This window comes from Hesperophylax consimilis, chromosome 30 (genome assembly GCF_061612785.1).
Source record: "Hesperophylax consimilis isolate HC1 chromosome 30, BYU_Hcon_1.0, whole genome shotgun sequence".
Classification (NCBI taxonomy): Eukaryota; Metazoa; Arthropoda; class Insecta; order Trichoptera; family Limnephilidae; genus Hesperophylax; species Hesperophylax consimilis.
In genome coordinates, this window is record NC_142865.1 from 3,197,646 (window position 1) to 3,223,824 (window position 26,179).

Genomic DNA, 26,179 nt, shown 5'->3' on the forward strand with positions numbered 1-26,179 from the left:
ATATATACAAGTAAAAAGTAGGTATTGTTGGATATGGTAACACTAGGTATATCATTAAGATTGTCTTTTGCTCCGCAAGCCCGGGCGGCGTAGGCTCGTGTAATGTCAATTGTCAACCAATACAGTACAGATTACAATTATTAATCGTGTTCTTATTTCACCACAATATAACATGGTGTCAGGTGTGTCTTCAACATAGTATTGTGTGTAGGAATCTTGCAACTTTTTGAATTTCCTTTTCCTCGTTGTAGTTATTCGCCATCATATATAAAAGAAATGATTGCTTAAAACGTTTCCACTCGCCAACCATATCCGTAGCATTCTGCATTTGCAGAATTTGACTCGACATTATTATTGTAACACTTTGCTTGTCACGACAAAATAGACAAATAATAACAGCTTGTTGACCGTTATTTCTTTGCTTCCTGGTAAAGAATTTGAATCGTTCCACTGTAATATTCACTGTAGGTATGAAGTGTCTATCCAATCTATCGAAGAGTAGAATAATGCCTTCCAGCGTGCTCTTCTCAATAGTGAGGCCGAATGAATTAAAAATTTGAACTCCTTTAGGACCAATCGTGTGCAGCAAATGTTATTAATAAATGTAAGTACTGTACTTCCATATTTAAGAGGAATATAAACGCTGGAAATATTTCGATTCTTGTACTTTATAAATTTTAAAACCGAGCGCCTTGCACCGTCATATTTTGGCCTGATTTGCACGAGGCAAGTAATTTGAAATAAATATTGTTGCCATGACGCGGTGCTTGCAATACGTAAGAAGCGCCCAGCGAGATCTCCGTTCGCCGATGCTTCCATACGCTTGTTAATACCTTGTTACCTGGTGGATGAATACCGTCCATTCTATTTTGCCAGCAGCGGCCGAGCCGGCAGCGTAGTCAATATTATCGACAATCCTCAAACTATGGGGAACGCTAATAAAAGTAAATATTTATAAAATTTGAATTGATTTTATTTATTTACAATCCAAACAAAAATATTCTGAAAGTGAATTATTAATAGGTACATATAAATATTAATAAAAAGAAACTTGATTAAGTTAAATATAATATGTATATATATTAACAAAATGTAACTAATACGTTCTTTTACAAAACTAGGTAGCTACCTACCTGACATCTGCTGACGGCAACCGGCTTCGTATTCAAAATTTCAAATACGTAAATGTTAAAAACAGAAACATTAGGATTAGAAAGGATTGGACCGATAATAGGCCACATGCATCACATTTAAAAAAATCCGGTTTAGGCAAATATTCTAAGACGTTCCGTATTTTTTTTTAATCGTATTTTTGAAACCCTGATGATTTTTTTAAAATTTCAACTCGAAAAATCAGACCATTTTTTATAAACCGGAAAGACGGGACATAATTTTATATGTGCAAAAAAACGGTAATTAACTAGCCGAAAGTCATTTAAAAAAGAACGTTTTCCACACGAATGTCACAAAAATGGCATGAAATTGTACGGAGTTCTGTTCATAACATCTGTCAAAACACCGCCATCTTTAGCAAAAAGCATAAATATACCAAACCACCTACTCATACAAAAAGTCAAATCAAAGGTTAAGTGGTTAAGTTCGCAGAGAACAAACAATAAATCTAGTGAACGTTAAACGTCAAATTCAAAAATTCGCCGGATATCAAAGTGTTGCCGTATAAAAAAAATAATCAGTGTGGAATTTTACAAAATTAAGGGAACATAATCGGAGACGGAACATTTTCATGTAAATCATTCAAAATCTATCATTAAAAATAATACTATGCATTTCTAAAAAAAATTACTAACGTTTTCGTAATCTTAGTAAAAAAATCTATCCACACTTTTAGCCTTCATTTTAATTGATTCTGAAGAATTTGTTACAAATATTAAAAATGTGTCCACTTCCGAAGTTATTAATTCATCATCTAGAAAAATAAAATCTGGTACTTACCGCTAAGTCCGCTAACTTTATAGTTATACACGGGTTATAAAGTTTTAAAATCGTTGAACGTAAAATATATTAATTGTAAGGTATTGTTTTATTAATCTAAAATATAAATAACTTGCATCCCTCGTGCGGCATAATTTTATTTTTTTTAAATTCAATTATAATTTCGCCGAAATAAATTAAAATGTTAGCCTTGGGCAAAACCTCGATGAACGAGGTTGTGTCTCGCCTTAAGAATTGCTTTAGGAAGTATAGGAAGGCTGGTAATTCGCGCGGGCGCGTTAGACCTGTTTTAACTTACTAAAATTACGTTAAGTGACTTTTGGTGTCGTTTACATTGGGAATTTGGCCAAACTCGCCTTCAAGAGCGATTTACAGGAAAAAAACTTACGAGTCTAACCCCAGCCTTAGAACATTAACAAATAACATTTGAGTTTAAACACACATACACTGGCATAATGAAGAAACTGATTAGATTACTTACCATTTCTTGTAATGAATTGAATTTTCAGCAACAATTTTTAAGAATACTATTACTTATATTGGAACTTATTTTTTTAAACTTAGTAAACAAATAAGAGTAAACACTTTATTAATAAAGTTTAGTCGTTCCGATGAGGTTAGGTTTTGCTAGACGCTAGACGTTAGTCGAAACAAAGCGCGCGCAAGCGTCACACGTGGTTACACGAAATGTGTCATAATAATATGAAAGGTGGCGGCCGAGGCGCGCGCCGGTGGCGGTGCGCGGTGACGCGGTAACATTCGAATTTTCGATGCGTTCGTTCCCGAATAATGCGTTTGCCGTCAAACAAAGTATTATATTAAATGAATTAAATATTGAAAGTACTTAAATAAAATTTATATTGTGACAAAAAATATATAAAAACATTATGTTTAACAATTTTAATTAGTGGTCCACCTAGGTCCTGGATGGGCCCAGGACCTAGGTAGTCATGACCCCCCCTGGGCTGGGGCCCAGGGGGGGGGGTCATGACCACCGTGACCCCCCCCCCTGGATCCGCCACTGGTCAGGTTATTCGTAGCCCGGGAATGTTTGTCTTTCTTTAAAAAAAAAAAAAATTGATATTTTTCTAGGAAGCCTTGAACTTGGTGATGATAGCTATAACGCATTGATTTTTTTTAAGAGGAAATTGAGAAGCATGAAAGCGAAATGGTAAATAACAATCATTGATAGTAAATTTGTGTAATAAAAGTGTATTTTTGAACAAGTAATAGCTACTCTTATTTTGAAAATATTGTATACTTTTGCGAATATATTGATAGTAGAGGCAGATAGTCGATTAAGAGTAAGCTACAATCCAAAAATGTGTATATTCTTTGTATACCTTATATTGTAGGTAATAGGCATTAAAATCGCTTGACAAACGGAGTCTAGAAACGTTCGATTTCAAGCACAAAAGTGGTTTTTATATATTTGGTAAATAATTTTACAAAAAAGCAAAAAAGTTAATCAAGTGAAACTGTCACAGATAATCTTAGCTATAATACTGTATTTAAAAAAAATCCTTTACGCATTCATACATTTGTATTGAAAAAAAAAAATTTCAGTAGTTTACATTTATATTTTTTATTGAGTAATTTATTATTTTATTTGTATTCTACTCAAGGGAAAGGATAGGAAAATCTTCGAGTTATCCAAAGCATATGTTTTGGTATTCATAACGTACACCAATTCGTTATAAAGATCAATCAAAATAGTGATTTGGCGTTAAGTTTCTCCTTATAAGGAGCAAATTTAGTCGGTCAAGGTATAAATTTTGACTTATTTGTGTTTTATTGGAATAACTTTTAAAGGTTATAAACCCATCATAAAAGGTAATAAATACATCATTGAAAAAGAAAAAAAATTGACGGACTCAGTAAAATTATTATAGACAACGAAGAAATAGAGGAAGTACAGGAAATCAATACTTGGGCATTGTAATAGACAATCGACTCAAATTTAACTCTAACTTTGAATTATAGATAAGAATATGGTAAGTTATTTTTTTAGAAGAATAGGTATTAGATGTAAATACAAGTAAATTAGTGTTTAATAATATTGTAGCATCTCATTTAAATTACTGCTCTAGTGTACTTTTCTTGTGCAATTTAATTTTATTTTTTAGAAACAAACAGCTTTTACATAATATATATTAAATAATATAATAACATAATATACAATGATAAATATACAAGTTAACTGAAGTCAAGCCACAGTTTCTTATGTTAAAGTTCATTGGAAATTAAGTTTGAATATCTTAAAATTAATAATAAAAGACTGAATCGAACCTAGGATCTCTGTCTTACTGGGACAACGCCAGGAAATCTTAATTTTTTCGATGTATCTTTAGATTTCGATAATGTTTAGATATATAATTATTTTTTACAGCCACTAACTTCGACACATCGATAAGATCGATGTTTAATGCAAGACATATCATTCGACTGACACACTTCGGATCTCGGTTCCTTCCACTCGTAAATAAATTATCAGTCACTTCCTTGTGCCAAATCGCGGAGTTTTCTAAATACTTGCACTGTTTCATTCTACATTTCAAAATTTGTGGACAGTGGCGTCGCGATAGCTCACGGACCCCGGGCAATAAATTTTAAATTAAACTAAAAACGTACCTTTTAAAGCTGTCATATCCTTAAATTAAATATACTATTCCTGAAAGGAAGTCCAATTATATCCAATTTTCCAATTATGTTCCAAATCCTTTATCTTAATTTCGCTAATAAACAAATTGTTAATATTAATTAAGTGTTAAACCAGGTAAGTATGGTACTGTATATTATCTCCATATATGGTTAGTAGATCATTGTAGAAGTGGATTATATATTTGTGCAGCGCCCTTGAGGTGATTTTGGCACAAAAACAGCGCAATATAAACCATCAAAATATTATTATTATTATTTACTTATAAATCACGGAAATCCATAGAAGATCTGCAGAGCTGCATTTTCGTTTTTTTGAGAGATTTTTTGCTCATTGTTTTTCAGGCCCAGTTGTTTCGCAGAAATTCAAACGGCACATTGTCATTCTTAAAAATAAATAAAAATTAAAAGTCAGAATAACAGAAAAGTTCAAATTCATACATACACACACATTCGTATATCGTCTCAATGTATGCGACGATGTATGAATGTGCAAAATGTACAAAACCGCGTTGTTTGGCGACGCGCTTTGCTCCGTCCGCGTGATTTATTTATTTTTTGCATCTCACTATACATAAATCACGTTTTTTCTCATAAAAGTCAACCTCACTAGGACCAAGCCTGTATTGAGGTTAACAATTTACATTTGAGTGAAGCAAACATAGAGTTATCACAAACATAAAGTAAATCACAACATACAAACACAAAATATTTCAAAAAGAAAGAAAAACTATTTGATGTGTTACCAGATGAGTAGCTTGACGGTATATTGTAACAATATTTGAACCATAACTACTTATTAATCATTATTCCCTAGAAGAAACAATTAGATAATAAAGACAGCTAGGGGGACATTCAGTTCTTAGCAAATGGGACTTGTATAAAATCTTATTATTTAGAGTAAGCTACAAGCCAAAAATGTGTATATTCTTGGCATACCTTATATTGTAGGTAATAGGCATTGAAATCACTTGACAAACGGAGTCTAGAAACGTTCGATTTGAAGCACAAAACTGGTTTTTATTTATTTTGTAAATAATTTTATTCGAAAGCAAAAAAGTTTATCAAGTGAAACTGTAACAGATAATCTTAGCTATAATACTGTATTTCTTTAAAGTTGTTTCCTTTACTCGTTCATACATTTCTATTGAAAAATGTTTTTTTTAGTAGCGTACCTTTATATTTTTACTGAGTAATTTACTTTTTTATTTGTATTCTACTCAAGCGAAACAATAGTAAAACCTTAAATTTATCTAAAGCATATTTTTCGGTATTCATAATATACACCAATTCGTTTTAAAGATTAATCAAAATAGTGATTTAGCGTTAAGCTAAGTTTTAATAAAGGACAAGGATGAAAAAAAATATTTATGATGGTTAGTTAGTTTATTTAGTTAAAATACTGCTAGAAACGCCATTTAATTTAAGAAAGACCCGAGACTCGTCCATGTTTGTGCGGAATGTTAATTGTTTCATTAAATACTTGGCAATAACAATAATTGAGAGTCGCCCGCCCCCGGGTTACCACCAGAGATGTGCAATATGGGTACCCAAAATCATTTGAAATGCAAAATGGAAATGGGTCAAAACTTTTCCATTTGAAAATGCAAAATGCAAAATGGTTTTTAGAAAGGCATTTCAAATGCAAAATACCTAATTTCAAAATGCATTGAAAATGCAAAACGGTTTCTCAGATCAAACAATCAAAATAATTGTCACATAAATATTTTGTGACAAGTGAAGTTCTTGCTTAGTTGGGTTTATTTTGTCTATGGTGTTTTTTTTCGAATTTTGGCAATATTTTGAAGGAAGGAAGCACAGTTTTGTTTATGGGCACTTCCTCCCCGAGCTGTTTGGCCAGCGGTTCGGTGAACAGTCACTCGCCATTTAAGGTGTTTTAATCTGAGTTAATCATGTGAATAGAAGTTATTATTTTCTTTCAAAAAGGGCGCGGGGTGTTTATCCTTTCACGAATAGTTCGTGTTGGTTATTATTTCTAGTGGGGATTATGGAATCCCGCTTTTCATCCAGTGTTGGCCGTTGGTCATATTTGTAATACTCGTGTTTCGGAACTGAAACCGTAAATGGATCGGTCCTAGCTGTGGCTAGTAGTTGATGGCTGAGTATCCCCGCGTCGCGAAGGAACGGATTGCTGTTCCTGAAGTCTGTAAGACGAGTCTGGTCGGTTACCACGTGCTGCAGACCTGATGTTCCTGCAGGCACGCGTTGTAGGAGTTGCGTCCTCCCGTTTCACTAAGAGAAGGATGTCCTGGCTCCGTAAGAAGAGTGTGGTTGCTTGCCTCGTGCTGCAGACCTGATGTTCCTGCAGGCACGCGTTGTAGGAGTTGGGTCCTCCCGTGTCCACTAAGAGAAGGATGTCCTGGCCTTCGTCCCGGGTCCGTTCCCCGCTACCGAAAACAGGTTTTCGTTCGCCAACCGTTGTTATTCCTTCGTTTCTCGACCACGTAAAGTTAGTTTAGTTTGGTTCAGGAGTCCATCTGGTATGTGCCTTACTTTTATTCCTATTGTTACATGGTTATTATTTTGTACTCCTTTGTTGTAACTGTTAAAAATTGGGGATGATCCTTTTTGAATAAAAACTGGTTTTCTTGATACCACTTTACATTTATTTCAAACTATTGAAACAGGTACAATATTTATAAAGAAACTGTGCGAATAACACTGCTACGATCGCTCTGACTTATGAGCTTGTTTATTATCGAGTTATTGTTGAGAAAAGAACGAAAAAACACATAATGCGAGCCTTTTTAAAGACTTCAAAACCCACTACATGTAAATAAAACACTTGTCATTGTGATGTCTAGGAGTAAAAATGAAACCTGCTATACCGACCAAATTGACACTATTTTCTAAGCAAGGACTCACACCATTTTGGTTAAACGTAGTAACTTCAAATTTCTAGACTACAGATGTCGGTAGCCTGCAAAATTGAACATATTGCCAGGGGGCGGGATTCAAAAATTGCACTAAAATTTTGAATGATAATCTATTTAAAAATAAACTATAAACCAAACAGAATAAACTAAAAATTCTTAATCTAAATATACCACAAAAATACTAACAAAATAATTCAAAATAGCAGAAATTAACAAAATAAAACCCCCTTTTTTTTATGCCCTGCTGGTAAACTTATAAATTTAACTGTATAAATGCTGTTGAATTACTCTATTAATAAACTAAAGATAACTAGAAAATTATTAATCCTATTAAATAACCAAAAAAAATTCAAAAATGACTAAATTACACACGTCTGCATACTAATTTTTACATATTTAAATAGCTCAATAACACAAATAATATAGTTTACACTGAACACAACACAATTATTGTTCCTTTTTTTTTTTCTTTCTTCTCAGGTCTTCTGCTTGATCCATCCAAGGTGGAGTCGAGAAGATAAGCATCATAGTGTAATGTACATAATCAATCCTTGGTAAGGTCCGGGACGTCAATTACAGGTTTAGTGTCTGAATCCAGGGGCATCAGACATATCTTTGTGATGGGCCTCACAAAGACTCCTTGAGGTGTTTTTAGGGTAACAACTCGTACTACTCCATCCGCTCCAGGGTGTGTATGCAGAATTCGGGCCATTTTCCATAAAGGTGGAGGTAAATGATCTTCCTTTAAAATCACCAGATCGTCTTTTTGCAGTGCCCGTTGAGTGCTGGTCTGCCATTTAGTTCTCTTTTGTAGTTCCATCAGGTAATCTTGCTTCCATCTAGACCAAAAAGATTGAATTAGCGAACTGATCCTCTGATATTGAGTTAGTCTGTTGTCCGGTATCGCCCGGACGTCTCTCTCAGGAATGATACAGGATTCAGTGCCTATAAGGAAATGGTTTGGGGTAAGAGGTTGGTAATCATGGATGTCGTCGGATAAGGAAGTTAATGGACGGGAGTTCAAACAGGCCTCAATCTGACAAATTAAGGTATATAAGAGTTCAAATGTTAATGAAGAATTGTTAGTGATTCTATATAAATGGAATTTTGCTGATTTTACTGCTGCTTCCCACAAACCTCCCTGATTAGGGGCTCGAGGGGTTATGAACTTCCACTCAATACCTCTGTTCACTAAATAATTTTGAATATTGTCGTTGTTTTCCCTCAAGCTGGTGTACAGCTCTTTGAGTCTGCTGCTAGCTCCTTTAAAATTACTAGCATTGTCGGAAAAGATCTTTTCAGGTTGTCCCCTACGGGATATAAACCTTTTTAAGCTGTTCAAAAAAGCATTGCTAGATAAATCCGAAACTAATTCCAAGTGAACGGCCTTGGTTGAGAAGCAAATAAAGATACATAAATACGATTTTGCGAGGGAAGCCTTCCTCAGCGTCCCACTTTTAATTAGAATTGGTCCGGCGTAATCTATTCCGGTGATAGCGAAAGGACGACTCGGCGTAATTCTTTCGGGTGGCAAATTTCCCATGATTTGATGACCGGTTCGGGGACGACATCTAAAACATACAACACATTTATGTAATATCTTTTTAATAGTATTTTTACCAAAGATGGGCCAAAATTTTAATCGTATTTCAGCTAACAAAGCTTGAGGTCCTGCGTGTAGGTTTACATAATGGTAGTGACGTATTATCAATTCAGTTAGCTTATGTTTAGCCGGCAAGATAACTGGGTGTTTTTGTTGGTAAGATAAATGTGTAGCCAAATTCAACCTACCGCCTACATATATTAGACCATCATGTAAGAAGGGATTAAGAGATTTTAAATTACCTTTCTTGTTGACGATGCCATGGTTTTTTAATTCTTTCAATTCCTTTTGAAAGGCGTGTATTTGAGCTGATCTCAATAGACATTTCAAGCTTGATTCCAATTCAGCCACACTTAAATTGTCTGAAATTTTACCCTTAACACTTCTGCAGTTATTGACAAATCGCAATACATACGCAGTAACTCTTTTCAATTTAATAAATGATGAGAATTTTTCAAATATCTCCCATTCTTGAATATCTGTGGATAATAGAATATTTTTGCCTTTGAGTTCAGGAGGGTTTGAACACGAAATATTTGATATAGGCCAAGCGTTGACTCCCTCGGTCAACCAACTTGGTCCATTCCACCATATTGCAGAATTTATCAATTTATCTGTAGTGGTTCCTCTTGAAAGTATATCTGCTGCATTGTCGGCTGATGATACATGTCTCCATAGATCTGGATCACTAAGTTCTTGTATTTCGGCTACTCGGTTTGCAACGAAAGTAGCCCATCTCGTAGGTTGACCTTTCAGCCAGCACAACGTTATCATGGAGTCACACCAATAATGTGTGTCGATCTCCACTATATTTAACGCTTGTTTTACGTTTTTAATTAATTTAGCCAGTAGCACAGCACTACAAAGCTCCAACTTGGGCAGGGAAATACACTTCAATGGCGCCACTCTTGATTTGGACGTTATTAAATGTGAATGCCGCTTACCGACATGGTCCACCGACACCATGTAAACGCAGGCTCCGTAAGCTTTCTCAGATGAGTCGCAAAAACCGTGTAGTTGTAGATATGTAGATTGCCTGCAAATAATTTTTCTTGGTATTTTCAACACATTTAGTTGAATTAATTCTTGAAGGTAGGACCTCCAGGGTGCTAATATTTCATTAGGCAATGGATCATCCCACGCTGCTTTAGACTGCCATAACTTCTGCATTATCAATTTGGCTACAACTATAATCGGTCCTAGAAGACCTAATGGATCGAAGGTTGATGCGATGCAAGATAATATCTGTCTTTTACTCTCGGTTCGACTTGATGGTTTCATTATTACATAAGAAAAATAATCAGATTCATTATTCCATATTAATCCTAATATTTTCTCAGTCTTTGGATTGTCAGTAATAATTTTTTCAGAATTGCCTGATTCGGCAATCTTAGCTTGGCCCGACTCGGCTGACAACTCCAAGACATTGGACCTCCATTTCCTCAAAGTCATCCCCGCAGACAAAAAGATGTTGATTAATTGCTCTTTTAACTCTCTACAGGATTCCATGTCATCTCCTCCGGTTAACAAGTCATCCATATAGAAGTCATTTTCTATGACCTGACTAGCTCTAGGAAAATTTATATTGTTATCCATACCAATTTGCCGTAGACTTCTAGTGGCTAAGAAAGAGGAAGGCCCCAGACCATATGTGACTGTCTTCAGACGGTAATGCTTGAGCACCTCCTGCGGCGACTCGCGCCACACTATCTTCTGCAGGTCACGGTCCGCTTCACACACATTAATCTGGCGGTACATCTTCTCGATGTCAGCCGTCAGTACTACTTGATGTTTCCTGAAATGCAATAGTTGGGTGTATAAGTCCTTTTGTATAACAGGTCCTGTCATCAAGGCGTCATTGAGAGAAATTCCCTTTGAAGTTTTGGCGGAGCCGTCAAAAACGACCCTCACTTTAGTAGTAGTGCTTGATTCTTTTATTACAGCGTGATGAGGTAAAAAATAGGATTCACGATCCCCCTTTGACTGGTCACACACCTCCATATGACCTAATTCCTCATATTCACGCATGAATTGTATATATTGTGTCTTCAATTCGGGATTTGACACAAATTTTCCTTCTAAATTTTTAAATCTTTTTTCAGCAGTGAGCAATGAACTTCCCAGCTGATCAATGCATGCTCGACGCGGTAAACTTACTACGTATCTACCGTCGTCTTGTCTAGTATGAGTACTAGCAAAACTGGCTTCACAAGCCTTTTCTTCATGATTTAGAATCTTAGTGGGATTAATCTCCTCCAATTTCCAAAATTTTTCTATTTGGTGACTTATTTTATTTATAGATAAATTACAACAATCTGATACAGGCCTTTGCTTTGGGTACATGTGGATTGGTCCTGATATGATCCATCCCAGTTGCGTACGTTGAAGTGTTGGTCCCGATTCGAGTTTCAATCTATCGTTGGTTAGGATTTCCCAAAAGCTCTCCGCGCCCAACAGGATGTCGATGGGTGCAGCTATATTGAAGTTCGGGTCAGCTAGCTCCAATCCTCGTGGTAACTTGAAGTCTTTTTTCGCCATTGTCACTTGTGGTAAATTTGTTGTAATCTCCTGTAAAATCAGACATGATATTTCACTTTTATAATCAGTATGAAGCGAATTCATCTCCACTGAAATTCTCTTTTTTATGTGAGTGATGTTATTATGGATCCCAGAAACGGGTTTGTTTATCAATTCACATGGTAAATTTAATTTATTAGCAAATTCTGCTCTCATAAAATTTGACTGGGCCCCTGAATCAATCAGAATGCGGGCTTTAAAAATTTTATTGTTACTACCCACAACTCCTATGTTGGCAGTTGACAATAATATTATTTTTTCTGCTTTATCCGATGCAGAAAAATTCGATACTGAAACCTCGTTATCAGCATCCATATTGGAGGCCTCCCGCAGAGGTACCTCATTGTGTAGTAAGGTGTTGTGATTATCTTTGCCACAACGCCTGCAAGAAAAGGTTGCCTTGCAACTCTGTGCCTGGTGACCCACCTTTAAACATTTAAAACAAGCTTGGATTGATTTCGTAGCATCAATCCTCTCATGTAATTTTAATTTCAGAAATTTTTTACAATAATAAATATGGTGACCTTTCTCGTTACAATAAATGCAGTTGTTAGCCTTTACTGCTAAAAATACTGATGAATCTTTTTTGCAATTATTGTTGCCAATTTGTGTTTTATGTAAGCTAGAAAATTTTTTCTCAGAAGCGTTCATCAGTTCCAATACTTGGGCTCTAGCAGATAAACATTTTAAGAATTCCTTTAACGTCGGTAATTCGTCTTGTAATATATATTGTTCCCAATTTTTTCGGGTAGCTGCGTCTAATTTATTTGATATTATATAAATAACCAATGGATCCCATTGATCTACCTTGACCCCGATATTTTGTAATGCCTTTAAACTAACGTTTGTTTCATCAATTAGATACCTCAATGCTACAGGCTCTTCTTGTTTCATGTCTTTTAATGAAAATAGAGCTTGGATGTGTTTATGAACGGTAGTTCTTAAATTTGCATAACGTTCATTTAATAATTCCCAAGCGGAAATGTAATTTAATTCAGAAATTTCTAGATTAGCAATTATCTTTAATGCGTTTCCCTTTAAAGTTGATTGCAAATAAAAGAATTTTTGTACGTTGCTTAAATTACTATTGCTATGGACTAAAGTCTTGAAGGTTTCGACGAAATTAACCCAATTTTTCTGATCGCCATGAAATTCCCGTAATTGGAGGTTGGGTAGTTTAATTTCCACCTTACTTTGATCGACGGATTCGATCGTGCCTTTGGCCGTTGCCAAAACTGAGAAATATTGGTTTTCGAAAGCTTCTCGTTGACTATAATTTTCAATTTCGTCTGAATCCGGTAACATTTCAATTTTCTGTTGAACTGCTTCGAATTCATCTAACAATGATTTCACCCGCTCATATCTTAATTTAATTTCATTTACCGACAATGCATTTAAGGAATCCGCGAATCGGGTTAGTTTTCCTTTGATTACGCCGCGTTTGTTTATTAATGACTTCATATTTTCCATTTTTAATTATATTTTGTTAATATCGGTTGACAATTATTTTATTTTAGCAAACACCCGTTTGAAAGAATACCACGACAATCTTGACAATACTATTTGAGAACACTATTCAATAATATTATATTCTTATTTTCAAGTGGGTAGTGATTTTATTTATAATATTGACTCTATTTAAGATGAATCTCGTTTAAATTACATGAGACCTGAATAAACATAAAATGGATGATAGGAAGGAAAGCACTGAATACTTATCTCAGATTTGCGATGTGGTCCACTTTCCTTAATGATTTCCAGTTTCAATCAATTTTGTATCCTTTTGGCTGCTGGTTCTTTGTTTTTTTTTTTTACATACAATCTCCTGATCGTAGTCCGGTTGAAGGATCAAATGTTAAAAATTGGGGATGATCCTTTTTGAATAAAAACTGGTTTTCTTGATACCACTTTACATTTATTTCAAACTATTGAAACAGGTACAATATTTATAAAGAAACTGTGCGAATAACACTGCTACGATCGCTCTGACTTATGAGCTTGTTTATTATCGAGTTATTGTTGAGAAAAGAACGAAAAAACACATAATGCGAGCCTTTTTAAAGACTTCAAAACCCACTACATGTAAATAAAACACTTGTCATTGTGATGTCTAGGAGTAAAAATGAAACCTGCTATACCGACCAAATTGACACTATTTTCTAAGCAAGGACTCACACCATTTTGGTTAAACGTAGTAACTTCAAATTTCTAGACTACAGATGTCGGTAGCCTGCAAAATTGAACAGTAACTTTTGATGGTTTCAATATAATTTCTATTAAGAATTTACTCGTATTATTTCTGATCACCCAACTTACTTTACAGGAAATTAATCCCACAATCATGAGATTGAGGTCTTTGCTCTACCGTTTTTTGTATACATTGGAATGTACCTACATTACATTTTACACCCCAACAAACTCTACTGTTACATAATTATAGAATTTTTAAACAATTTTGTCATTTAATAATGGACATCAATGTAGAACAAACATATTACATGATGGTAAATCCAAAAACACCACGACTAGATTATGAAACAACAAAAAATTTGCGCGTGACTAATGTTGCCAACGTAAAAACATAGAAACTGCTATCTAACATTTAATATTACAGCGTCATGGCCCCATGTTCAGTATTTGAATCAGTATTTTTTGTAATGGTATCACTCAATTGCCACTTGACAAATGTAAATTATCTCTCATAGCGAGGTTGAGGACCGACTGATATTTGGGGCTTATGAAAAACAGATGAGTGGAGATAGTAGGAAGAATGTTGCAAAAAGCATTTAAAATGGAAAATGCATTGAGAAAAGCGTTTAAAATGCAAAATGGTTTTTAGAAAAGCATTTAAAATGCAAAATGGAAAATACCCATTTTGCATTTCCATTTGAAATGGATTTATTTGAAATAAAGCACATCTCTGGTTACCACCATAACCCACCATGTACAGACGGCCATTACGCCACTGATCCCACCTACTATACGCTGATACTAGTGCGTATATTATTATTGGACGATAGCTTATCGAGTGTTGTGGTTTCATAGTTCTCAGTTCTCATCGCCACGTGTTGTATCTGTTCTATTTCTGTTTCCAAAACAGTCTGATATTTATTATCTTAACAGATTCGGTTTGAATGGTGCTTCCGTTTAGCTTAAATCGATGCGCACAGTTTAATAATTTAAAGCGATGCACTACGTCGTGTAATATTTTAAATTTAGCCGCTATCAATAACACACCTTACGTAGATGGCGATAAGGCATAAATTCCTGCTTCACACCATCCGCCTGTTTTGATTTATGCAAGAAAAAAACATGGCCAAAAAGTGCCTTTTATTTTATTTTGTGGATTATTTTTTCGATCATTTTATAAATAACTTAATTTGCCACATTAACTATAAAATCATAACCGAAAATGGGTTCGTAAGTAGGAGATTTTGAACTTTAAAGCAGTTTTCATAGGCCTTTACACTATTTTTTTCTGGGCTTATAAAAAGACTTATCTAAAAAATACTCGATCATTTCAAAGACCAAGATGTATTCTACTCGCAGTATTTAATTAAAGCATCTGAAACATTTCTAGGCGACCAAATTTTCAAACCAAATTACTACGTATGGCATCGCCTTAATATCAATTGTCCAAAGAAGAGAAGTTAGCAGTCCTGCAGTCAGCTGGTACCTACTACCCTGAGGGCCCGTTCCCACTTCCGTTTTCAAATCGGAGGCGGGTCCCGTTTTCAAAACGGACGGCCAATGGCCCTGTTCACACTACCGTTTTAAAAACGGACCATACTCTACGAAAAAAAATAATTGTCGATTCACCAAAAACATGTTATTTGCTCATTATTCAGTAATGGTGCGCAATGGACGACGATGAAGCTCTTGTTGTCATGTGGTACTTATTAAATAGAAGGAAAAAAGTGAAAAGAAAATTTTGAGTACACCCAATCATAGCCGAATGATTTTCTGTAGGAATTTTCCAAGTGTTAATTGGTGAGTTAAGAAGTGATGAACTAAAGTTCTTTAATTATTTTAGAATAATAATGAATGGATTATTTATATAGCGCCGTTTTCACCATGAAAAATCACCTCAAGGGCGCTTAATGGCTTAAGAGAATGTCTATCACTTCCTTTAACCATCTACTGGAATGAGTTTCAGAGAGCTTAACATATCAAAATACAAAATTGAGAAAGTGCATTTGTCCTGAAGAAAGGCTATCGATATTTTAAAGTAAGAAAACAATAAACACTCAAATATTTTTTATTATGTGTTTATTTAACTAATACGCTCTTCCGTGCATCTCATTAAAGCTTTAAAATTTAAAAAAAAGTAAACTTAAATAAAATAACATAAAAATTTTGATGTACAAAAGTTGTGTACACCAAGTGTTTTGTTTTTATTTAGTTAAAGATAAAATATTACCATACTCTTTCTTCGACCAGTGGTATTAAATTTTCGGGATTTATTTCCTTATCCATTATTGTAGTTTTGATTTATTTACTTAACAAAATAACCAAATACAAGCACGCAGTGTGCCTGCTTCCTTGCGACAGGGAGCGGGCGGGGAGGGGTCGGGGTTTGGCGGGGACTCTGCCGGAACGACTGGACGGCAAGTGTGAACAGCTCCATACAACACTATGAGCGAGCGTGTGCCGACACGATTTGAAAACGGACGCGCTGCGTAGGCGAGCCATCCGACAAAAAATGTCGGATCCGTTTTCAAATCGTGTCGGACAAGTGTGAACAGCTCCATACATCCACTACAGCCACTAGGGCATCCGATTTTAAAACGGGACCCGCCCCCGATTTGAAAACGGAAGTGGGAACGGGCCCTAATGTATGGAAGTGAGGCATGGAACTGGCGGAGAAAGGATGAAAGTAGACTGAATGCTATAGAAATGAGATCCCTGAGGCGTATGTGTGGTAAAACCATATATGATCGTGTGAGAAATGTACGTACTCTTCTGTTATTCTGACTCTTGACATTGCAATTATGTCCTAAATCCTGTATGTAAATTTCGCTAATAAACAATTAGTTAATGTTAATGAAGTGTTAATCTCAAGTGACCTACCAGGTGAGTATTGTACTGTACATTATCTCCATATATAGTTAGTTATAACATAGATCTTATATAACAGGGCTGTACAATTCATCCAAATATTATTATGACCCGACTCAAGTATTTATCATTCAATTCACAATCGCGTCATATATTCTCCTTAAACTCCTTTCTTCGTTCATTCGCTCTACAAGCGTCCCTTTCATCATCTTACTCATTACGCTTACAGCAGATGTGCATAACGCGAATGTGAATGGTGGAAGAAGTCGGAGACGCCAGAGGAAGTCATGGCACGATCAAGTTAACCAAATACTTGAATCGAGCTATGGACAACAGAGGGGATTGTATGAGTCGATACTTGTTTTACAGGAAGCCATGTGGAAAATAATTTCCCTCAGGACCTATGTCATTAACGGGGATACTCTATGGAGGGTTTTTTTTATGGAAGGAAGGAAAAATATATGAGGGGTGGATAGCAATCTGGGGGTCAGAATGTCTGGGAGTAATGGCCGAAAGAATTCATCCCTCCCACTGCGTAATGGAGAGTCCGGCTGGGGAGGTCCATGGATCACCTCAACCGACCTTTCCCGATCCGGCCCGCCACGCAGTAGATAGGGCCTGTACGAACCTTACATCATGAGCCCGGAAACCCCTGCCAAGTCATCAAACTTAGCGAACCACTTGGAGTCACCTGTATCAAAGGTGTTTGTTATCTAATAAAGACTCCCATACCTCCATCGCAAAATTGAAATTAATGAATGCGGATGAAGCTAGGAGTGTGTGCCAAGACCGAGTTATTTGGCGGTCTATTCTCGCTGCATAACCCTGCGCGTAAACGACAAGATGGTAAGTTGATTAGTTAGTTAATTAATTGATATTGCAGATCAGATATACCAGGGCAAAAGCTGAGAGTGGTTCTTGAATACTCCCGTTCTCCTATATCTATTTTGGGCGACCCACGCCCTAATGGAATATGTTCTTTTTGTTTTTTTGCCGTAGTGTTGTTTGTCTAGCAGTTTTTTGTTTGAGGAGTGATTTTAATATTTCCCTCCAATCTCTCATTCTTTCTGTTCCTTTCTTCGCTGTGGTTTCTCTTACTTCTTCATACTTATTGATCCAATTCGATGAGAGGAAAAATGTTGTGCGCAAGATGAAACATGACATGCTGTATTTCATTAATAATGGCATTCATTTATTTTTAACCTTCTACTACTGTCCCGAGGTCTGGGAGACTCTTGTTTTATATTGGGTATTTATTACAGTAATAATAATATTCAGATGACTTGTATAGCATGGTTTTTGTGAAAAATCACCTCAAGGGCGCTGTACAAATATACAGGGTGTATCGGCACTAACCCGACAAACTTTAACCAGATATTCCTTAGCACATTTGGAGTAAAAAATGTTATGGGCACTTTGCTATCCCGTAGCATTTTTTTTTCAATTAAAAACAAAAAAATTTAAAATTTCCACACTACATCACTGTCATTGGCATTGCGTTTCGTGTTCAACAGCTGTTATAAGCAAGTATGTCAAAAAGCGTCTTCGCTCTATATATATATAAGTGTGCGCCAATATAGGTACACACGTGAATTATTCAACGGAATTCGAATAAAATATTTGCCAGATGGGTTTTCAAACTTTGACAAAGGATAAAACAGTGGTGACATGTGGTGAAAATATGAATAATAAATTTTTTATTAAAAAAAAAAACGTTACCGGACAGCAAAGTGCACATAAGATTTTTTACTCCAAATATGCTAAGGAATAGCTGGTTAAAGTTTGTCGGGTACGTGCCGATACACCCTGTATAATATAGTGCATTTCTACAAAGATCTATGTTATTACTAACTAAATATGGAGATAATATACAGTATCACACTTACCTGGTAGGTCACTTGAGATTAACATTAACTATTTTTTTATTGGCGAAATTTAGATACAGGATTTAGGACATAATCGGATATAACTGGACTCAGGAATGGTATATTTAATTTACGGGTATGAGAGCTTAAAAAGGTAAGTTTTTAGTTTAGACCTGAATTCTGTTGGACTTGTTATAGATCTTAGTTCCGGAGGGAGTTTATTCCAAGCCTTCGGCCCAGATGCTCCGAAAGCGCGTTCACCAAACTTAGTATTTGGCTTGCGTTTAGGTTGCATCGGTCTGCCTACAGCTGATGATGTTGCTGATGTATTGAAATTCTTTTTCTGCAAGACTAATACACACAAAAATATGTTATTTATTTATTTGTATTTATTGAACGGCCGTGGGGCTTTTACAGACATAATACAGATAAAGTAATGCAGAAATGTAATACCTAAGTACATATAATAAATATCATTAAATACAATAAATATTTATCATGATACTTTGTATTTTTATTTATTTATTTTTTTTATTATTACGACTATTTAAACATTATACATACAAAATATGATACTAAATATATGTATAATAAATTTTATTTCTCAGACCTCCTCACTAGGGTAATTTAATAGGGTGAGCTGTGCCGAGGCGGACTAAAGTTATTCATTTCTGTTTTATTAGTTTATTCAGATTTTTTTCATTAATCTGCCAGATATGTATTCTTGATTTGTAATCATTTAAATTTTCTATTCGCTTTATATCAGGGGGGGAAGGATTTTGTGGAGTTTCGTTGCAAAATAAATATAATTTCTTTGTCCGGATGTGGTTTTATGACCTTGAATATATTTTTTTATGTCATTGTGATTTGATCTTGTTTGATGAATACGCGGTATTGTAGAGGATTCAGTATTTTTTAATAGTTTCAATAGTATATTTTTAGCATATATTTGTTGTACATTTGGTACATCAAAAAAACAAAAAAAAACTGAAAATATCAATCGAAAGCTTCTCATGGGTAATTTCAGTATGGTCTTTATCATTCCTTTTTGAATTGTGTTCAGGTTATGTGTATACTTTGATACAGTAGATCCCCATCCTAAAATTCCATATTCAATACGAGAATAATATAAAGGAGTACAGCAAGTTTATAATTATATTTGTATATTTTATACAATAAATTCATTTAAACGAGAAAAAAACAGAAAGAAATATTTTTAATTTATCAGACATCGATTAATTTCATATTTCACATCCAGAGTTTTAACTGTTCTGTTTGGTTTATAGTGGTTTACATTTCACCAAATAAATCAGTTCTATTTGAAGACATAAGACGTATTAAAGCCAACTTATCATGCAACATTGTTGAACTAAATATATCTTCAACATCTGAGGATATGTTTCCCAAATTCTGGATTCGTGTCATAGGCGCGTAATACTGCGACGTTGTAGAAGAATTGCTACAATAATATGGTTGGTACTGCCTTGTAACTGTCCTGGCAGGAACATGGAACGAAATTAAATGTAGTAACTCAGGGGTATTCAATAACGAATTAATAATTTTAAACAAACACATTAAATTGCAAATAATTCTATTTTATTTCCCTAGACGGTGAATGAGTAACATTCCGAGGGATTTATCATTGAGATTTTAGTAATTAATATGTTAAGTCGATGCACTACGTTGTGTAATATTTTAAATTGAGCCGCTATCAATAACAACCCTTACCTAGATGGCGATAAGGTTTAAATTCCCGCTTAACACCATCAGCCTGTTTTGATTTATGCAAGAAAAAAACATGATCAAAAAGTGCCTTTTATTTTATTTTGTGTATATAACAAGCATGCAATAAATATATAAACCATCCGGGAGAAATTCCATAAATGATAAAGAAAACCCTATCAAAATCCGTTGCGTAATTTAGAAGAACTAAGCGCACAAATAGACAAACGCGGATAACGACTTTATTTTATACTATTTAGAGATATAAAAGCCTTCATAGCGTGAATAAATAAATAAAAAAATAATAATAAAAGTGTTTTTAGTTCGAAATTTTGATCGTTTTAAAATTTTGAATCAAGACTGTAAAAAAGCGTCAATAACAACCTTTACGTAGATGGCGATAAGGTTTAAATTCCCGCTTAACACCATCCGCCTGTTTTTATTTATGCAAGAAAAAAACATGGCCAAAAAGTGCCTTTTATTTTATTTTGTGCATGTTCAGCCATAAATATTTAATTTTTTTTCGATCATTTTATAAATAATTTAATTTGCCACATTATACAATAAAATCATAACCGAAAATGGGTTCGCAAGTAGGAGATTTTGAACTTTAAAGCAGTTTTCATAGGCCTATACATTATTATACTCGATTATTTCAAAGGCCAAGATGTATTCTACTCGCAGTATTTAATTAAAGCATTTGAAACATTTCTAGGCGACCAAATTTTCAAACCAAAAACACATGATTTTGCATTACTACGTATGGCGTCGCCTTAATACGTTAATCAGAAATAAACCCCACAGAAATATCAATTTTCTAGGGCAAGTTCGTCTGTAGGTCCAACCACTACGCCGGGCCGCGCGCAGAGAATATTGTTCTTACTCACTTATATCGTAGATTCTCACTTTATTTTAGAGATTTGATAGGGCAAATTCAACCGTAAGTCTGTTCAGTACACCGGAGCCGCGCATCGCATACTTTTGTACACGGCTTCTTCACTTACGTCGTTTGAATTCTGACTTTAGGGTATCGTGTCATCTTAACCGACTTTATATGTGCGATTAATGTTGCTATTAATGTTAATAATGTTGTTTTCTTGTTCCAGGTATGTTCCATACGATTTAATCAGATCTTCTAATGGTTGGATTCTTTCATCCCCTTAGTCGGTAAGCGAAACGTTTTTTGATGTTTTTATTAGTGAAAAAACAATCTTCCTTTCAAGAGTTTCTATAAAATATGAAAACGTAGGTAGAATCTGTAATACTTACAAAAAAAAACTATTTTCCGTTAAGAGAAGTGACATAAATGGTACAGAAGGGCTCGCAGAAAGTGGAATGTCAATTGTTACTATCGCTCTGGTATCAACATTCAGAACAAGAGTCCCAATTGCGCTTAATCGTCAGAAGCCAGTCTATCAATAACAAATTTTTAATTTTAATTTTTAATTTGTTATTTATTTTTATTTATTTGTTAACATGTAATTGTTGTTATGTAATATAATGTGTATTTGTTGGATTAGCTGGAAGAAATAGGATGTAACCTATAAGCTATACCCTTTGTACTCTTTTTGTGCAATAAATATTTTTTTGAATTTTGATTTTTTTTTAAAATTTTATGGCATAACCAATTTGGGTATGTTTTGGGGCTAAGGGTAGTAGGTTGGGGACGGATATGAGGAAGAGGCAGTATTCAGATCTAGTCACTAAATACAAACAAAACCATTTCAAGCAATGCTTCAATTCGTACTGGTGGTATTTTTCACCAGGACGATACTGATAGTATCTGTCAATCTGGAACGTGGATAGATTATGAATGAACCACAGACATAGGAATTAATAGACGAGAAGATAAAGGCGAGGGGTAAAATCAACTGTTGAAGAACGAAGGGAGTGAAGATGACTGTGATTCGTCAATAAATCAATCTGACAGTAAATAGGCATCTCGCATTATAATATCACCATTTACTTCTTAAAAGTAAAATCTGCTTTGAATGAATAGACATTTTTACATGGGAGCGCAAATTACTCGCCACGTTATGAACAAATTTGCGAAGTCCAAATTCGGCAAAGTAAGGCAGCTTCTATATTCAGAGTCGTAGTTAGTTTCAGAGTATTTAGTTAAGACACTTTTATAAATGTTCATAATTTACTTCCCAGCAACCAACCAGCTTTGTGTTTCGCGTCCAGACGTTTCTCGATGTGATAGTAACAACTGATTCATATTATACGATGTGAATATGCTTAAAATAAAATATAATAATGCTTATATATGGAATGTAATACGACAATTGGGTTTATTCTCTTTTTTCGCATCTATTTTTACCAGTTTTCATAGTACAAGTAAACATTTTGCCGTGTTATTTCGTAAAATGAACCGATGATGCCTCGACCATAGTTCGCACAAGAATGATGACGTCACGTTTTCAAATATCACTTGAGGCCGTACGCGAGCCCAGCCGGCTCAATGGAACCGGTATGGGGAGTGGGGATAATACGCTTTTAATCACTTAGGGCAGGTCTACTAATATTCATATGTCTATGGAATGAACACAAAATCAATTTAAAATTTACCATTGGAAACAGTGTGCATTGCATGTTATTGAAGATGCTGTTTTTAGACTTTCTCCACTACCTTTCATCTCACAACATCAACCCCAATTGCGGATGCCATTGTCCCACTGTTGGAATTTTTGTGCAGTGTTAAACTCGAAAACACAATATTTTGGATTATTTTGTCCCAAAAATCATACAACGTCAAATCAGCCAACAGGACATGAATAATGATTAATTTTCCTTCAAACCTCTCTTCAATCATATAGGAGATGTACCTACTACAATTTACATAATTCACAACTAGGGTGCAGTGGCGTGGTAACAGTTACGACGATCGCCCGGGCCCAAAATATTCTATTCAAAAAGTTGAAGTTGCTCTAAGTTTTTACCTGCTATTTTTACTAAAAAGTGTTTTAGTGCACCCGCGCAACTTACACACATTTAGAGCTAGATGTGTGGGCGTCAGCTCCAAAAAAAGTGGTTTAGCTTCTTAGCTCGTTTTTTTTCAGATTATTTAGCTCCTCTTTTGAAACAAAATATGTTTTTCGGGGAATTCTGAAAACTTTGTCGTTCATATGTTAATTGTGGAGATTTATTTTCCTAGCCACCCTAAATTTTTCCCCGAAATTCTCTAGCAACCCCTGATTTGGAAAAGCAATGTTGGGAATCATATCTAGAAATTAGGTTTGAAAATATTGTGGAGAATAATATTTCCCCAAATTCGTTATACCTCCCCCTCATGGATTCGAAATAATATTGTGGGGAATCCAGAAAAAAATTATGCTGTACAAGGTTTTAGCTCTTTTTCAGCTCCTGGAACGTTTAACGATACTTTTATCCATTTCAGTACTAAATTTCTTTCTCGGGAACATTAAGAGAAAAATTAACATCCCTTGATTTTGTGAACTATTAACTCGTGAATGATATTTCTCATGGCGTCTTTTTTTTTTTTTCTGCAAGGTTGTAATCCTCATTCTATACTTCCTCATTCAATACCGTAAATATAATTACAGGTCCCGTTTCGGCGGTTTTGCTTGGACTGGCATCCATTTTTATGTCTGTTTTCTTTATATTTATGCATATTACACGGAAAATCAATATTTTGCACAGTAAATAGGTTAACTAACTAACTAACCATCACCCCGTTTCTTCGCAGGGGTAGGCAGAGGGGACGGACCGCCTAAAATCTCGGTCTTGGCACACACTTCTTGCCTCATTCACATTCATACATCGTCTCATACATACTCTTCTATTGTTATGACTCTTGAAATGGCCCGACTCAAGTATTTGATTCACTTGGTCGTGCCATGTCTTCCTGGGGCGTCCCCGACTTCTGCTACCATTCACATTTGCATCGTATATTCTCCTTACACTCATTTCTTCGCTAATTCGCTCTACATGCCCAAACCATCTAAGCGTCCCTTTCTTGATCTTACTTATTACGCTTACATCAGCCTTGTACTCTTTGCGGATCTCCACATTCCTCACACGATCAAACATGGTTTTACCATACATACGCCTCAGGGATCTCATTTCAACAGCATTCAATCTACTTTCATCCTTTCTTTGCCAGTTCCATGCCTCATGCCATGTCTTCCTCGGTCGTCCCCGACTTCTGCTGCCATTTAGATTTGCGTCATATATTCGCCTTACACTCCTTTCTTCGCTCATTCGCGCTACATGCCAAAACCATCTAAGCGTCCCTTTCTTAATCTTATGATTAGGCTTAAATTACGTTTTTTTCGCTAGTAAGAGTAACACCTTAAGAATTAAAAATATAAGCTAAGATTATTTTCTGTTTTTCGAAACATCTGATTTTCCACTTTCTTCATATCATGCTCGTGTAAAAAAATGCCTCGTCAAAATAAACCTGCCTGTTATGTTTGGCGCTGCGCCCCTGATACCTCCCATCTCACGTCTCTCCACTCGTGATTATTCTCCGACACCTCTTTCTCCAGTCCTCCTCCAGTCAGCGGGTGGGACAGGCAATGGGAGGGGGCGGCGTGCTTTGTCATAATGCTGCAGGATTATGCTTCCACTGCTAATGGCAGTCAATGACGCTCCGGCCTTATCTGAGCCCGTACATTAGCATTCTACCAAGCTGCTGTTCTGTCTGTCACCTTCTCGCTTGTTATGTCGCCCTGTTAACCCGGGAAATATGTCCCAAGTAGTTTTAACGGGATTAAGGTAGGGACGCTTTGATCGTTTGTCATTGAAACTGGCAGAGGTAGGTCGGAAGTAGATTTTAATATATTATATATCATTGATTTATTTTACTTACTAAACATCACGCCGTTTCTCCGCAGGGGTAGGCAGAGAGGTGTTACTGCCAAACAACTCGGTCTTGGCACACACTCCTCGCCTCATTCACATTTAATATTATTCTGACTCTTGACATGGCCCGACTCAAGTATCTGATTCACTTTATCGTGCCATGTCTTCCTCGGGCGTCCCCGGCCTCATCTACCATTCCCATTTGCGTCATATATAATTGAATGTTATTGTTATTAATTTCTGAGATTCCTCTACCTGAGGGAGTATGGCTACTACCCGTGGCTCTATCCTACTGACTTTCTCTTGGGCATGCTCGGTATGAACCATCTACGGGTCAGAAGAGATGTGCATATTGTATCACACTTCTTCAAACTGATTCTTGGATGGTTTGAAAATCCGACTATCATGGAGAGTATTAGTCTCTATGTTCCTGATGGTTATCTCCGTCACCGACAGCATAGACTGTTTGTTCTCCCGGCCTGCAGGACCAACTTGCCAATGGTCATGCCGGTGGGGAGAGCAGTCTCGCTGTTGAACAGAATCAATTCGGATATCGACATATTTAGCTGAAGGTGAAGCTGCCTTTAAAAAGCAAGCTCTATTGATGCTGGTATAGTTTATACACCGCTAACTATTATGTAATACCATTTTACAAATGTACTTGAAAACGAAATAAAATGTAATTTGGTAATGTTTTTAAAGGAAAATTGAAGTTCTGCAAGTGTTGCATTTAGTTTTTTTTCTTCTTGTTTTCTATTTCTGCGTTCAAGGCAGTATCAAGCTGTTTAAATGCCGAAACATCTTTTACAATAATAAACTTAGGGGGGATTTTTTTGACAGAATCTGAAAACAACCATCAAATATGAAAATTCAAATTCTAAGAAAGATCTGTTCAAGTTCTGTTATTATTTCATCATGAGCCGGGTGTTTCACAGTACCTGGACCAGTACAGGCCTGGAATAGGACTTGAATTTTAACTTTAAAATTTGTTGAATTGTTTAAGTTCTAAGTGAAACAAC

At 35.5% G+C, this 26,179-nt stretch overlaps 1 protein-coding gene and 1 long non-coding RNA gene across 2 annotated transcripts in view; one reads left to right on the plus strand and one right to left on the minus strand.

Annotated features, from left to right (window-relative positions):
- Positions 1 to 26,179, plus strand: part of LOC149409526 (uncharacterized) — a 242,307-nt gene that overhangs the window by 86,274 nt on the left and 129,854 nt on the right. The window lies entirely within an intron of this gene.
- LOC149409527 (uncharacterized) lies at positions 7,947 to 11,649 on the minus strand. Its single transcript, XM_089649429.1, has 2 exons — positions 10,710 to 11,649; positions 7,947 to 8,347 (listed from the first exon to the last, which is right to left on the minus strand). The coding sequence occupies exons 1-2, from the start codon at positions 11,647 to 11,649 to the stop codon at positions 8,328 to 8,330; spliced, it is 960 nt and encodes a 319-aa protein (XP_089505555.1). The 3' UTR covers positions 7,947 to 8,327.

What these genes read in the sequence shown, in the direction of transcription:
- LOC149409527 (XM_089649429.1), bottom strand. Translation starts at nt 11,649, where the DNA reads ATGGCGAAAAAAGACTTCAAGTTACCACGAGGATTGGAGCTAGCTGAC. An exon ending in TAGAAGTCTACGGCAAATTG is followed by an intron (nt 8,348 to 10,709) that starts GTATGGATAACA and finishes TTTTTGGTCTAG; the next exon opens with ATGGAAGCAAGATTACCTGA.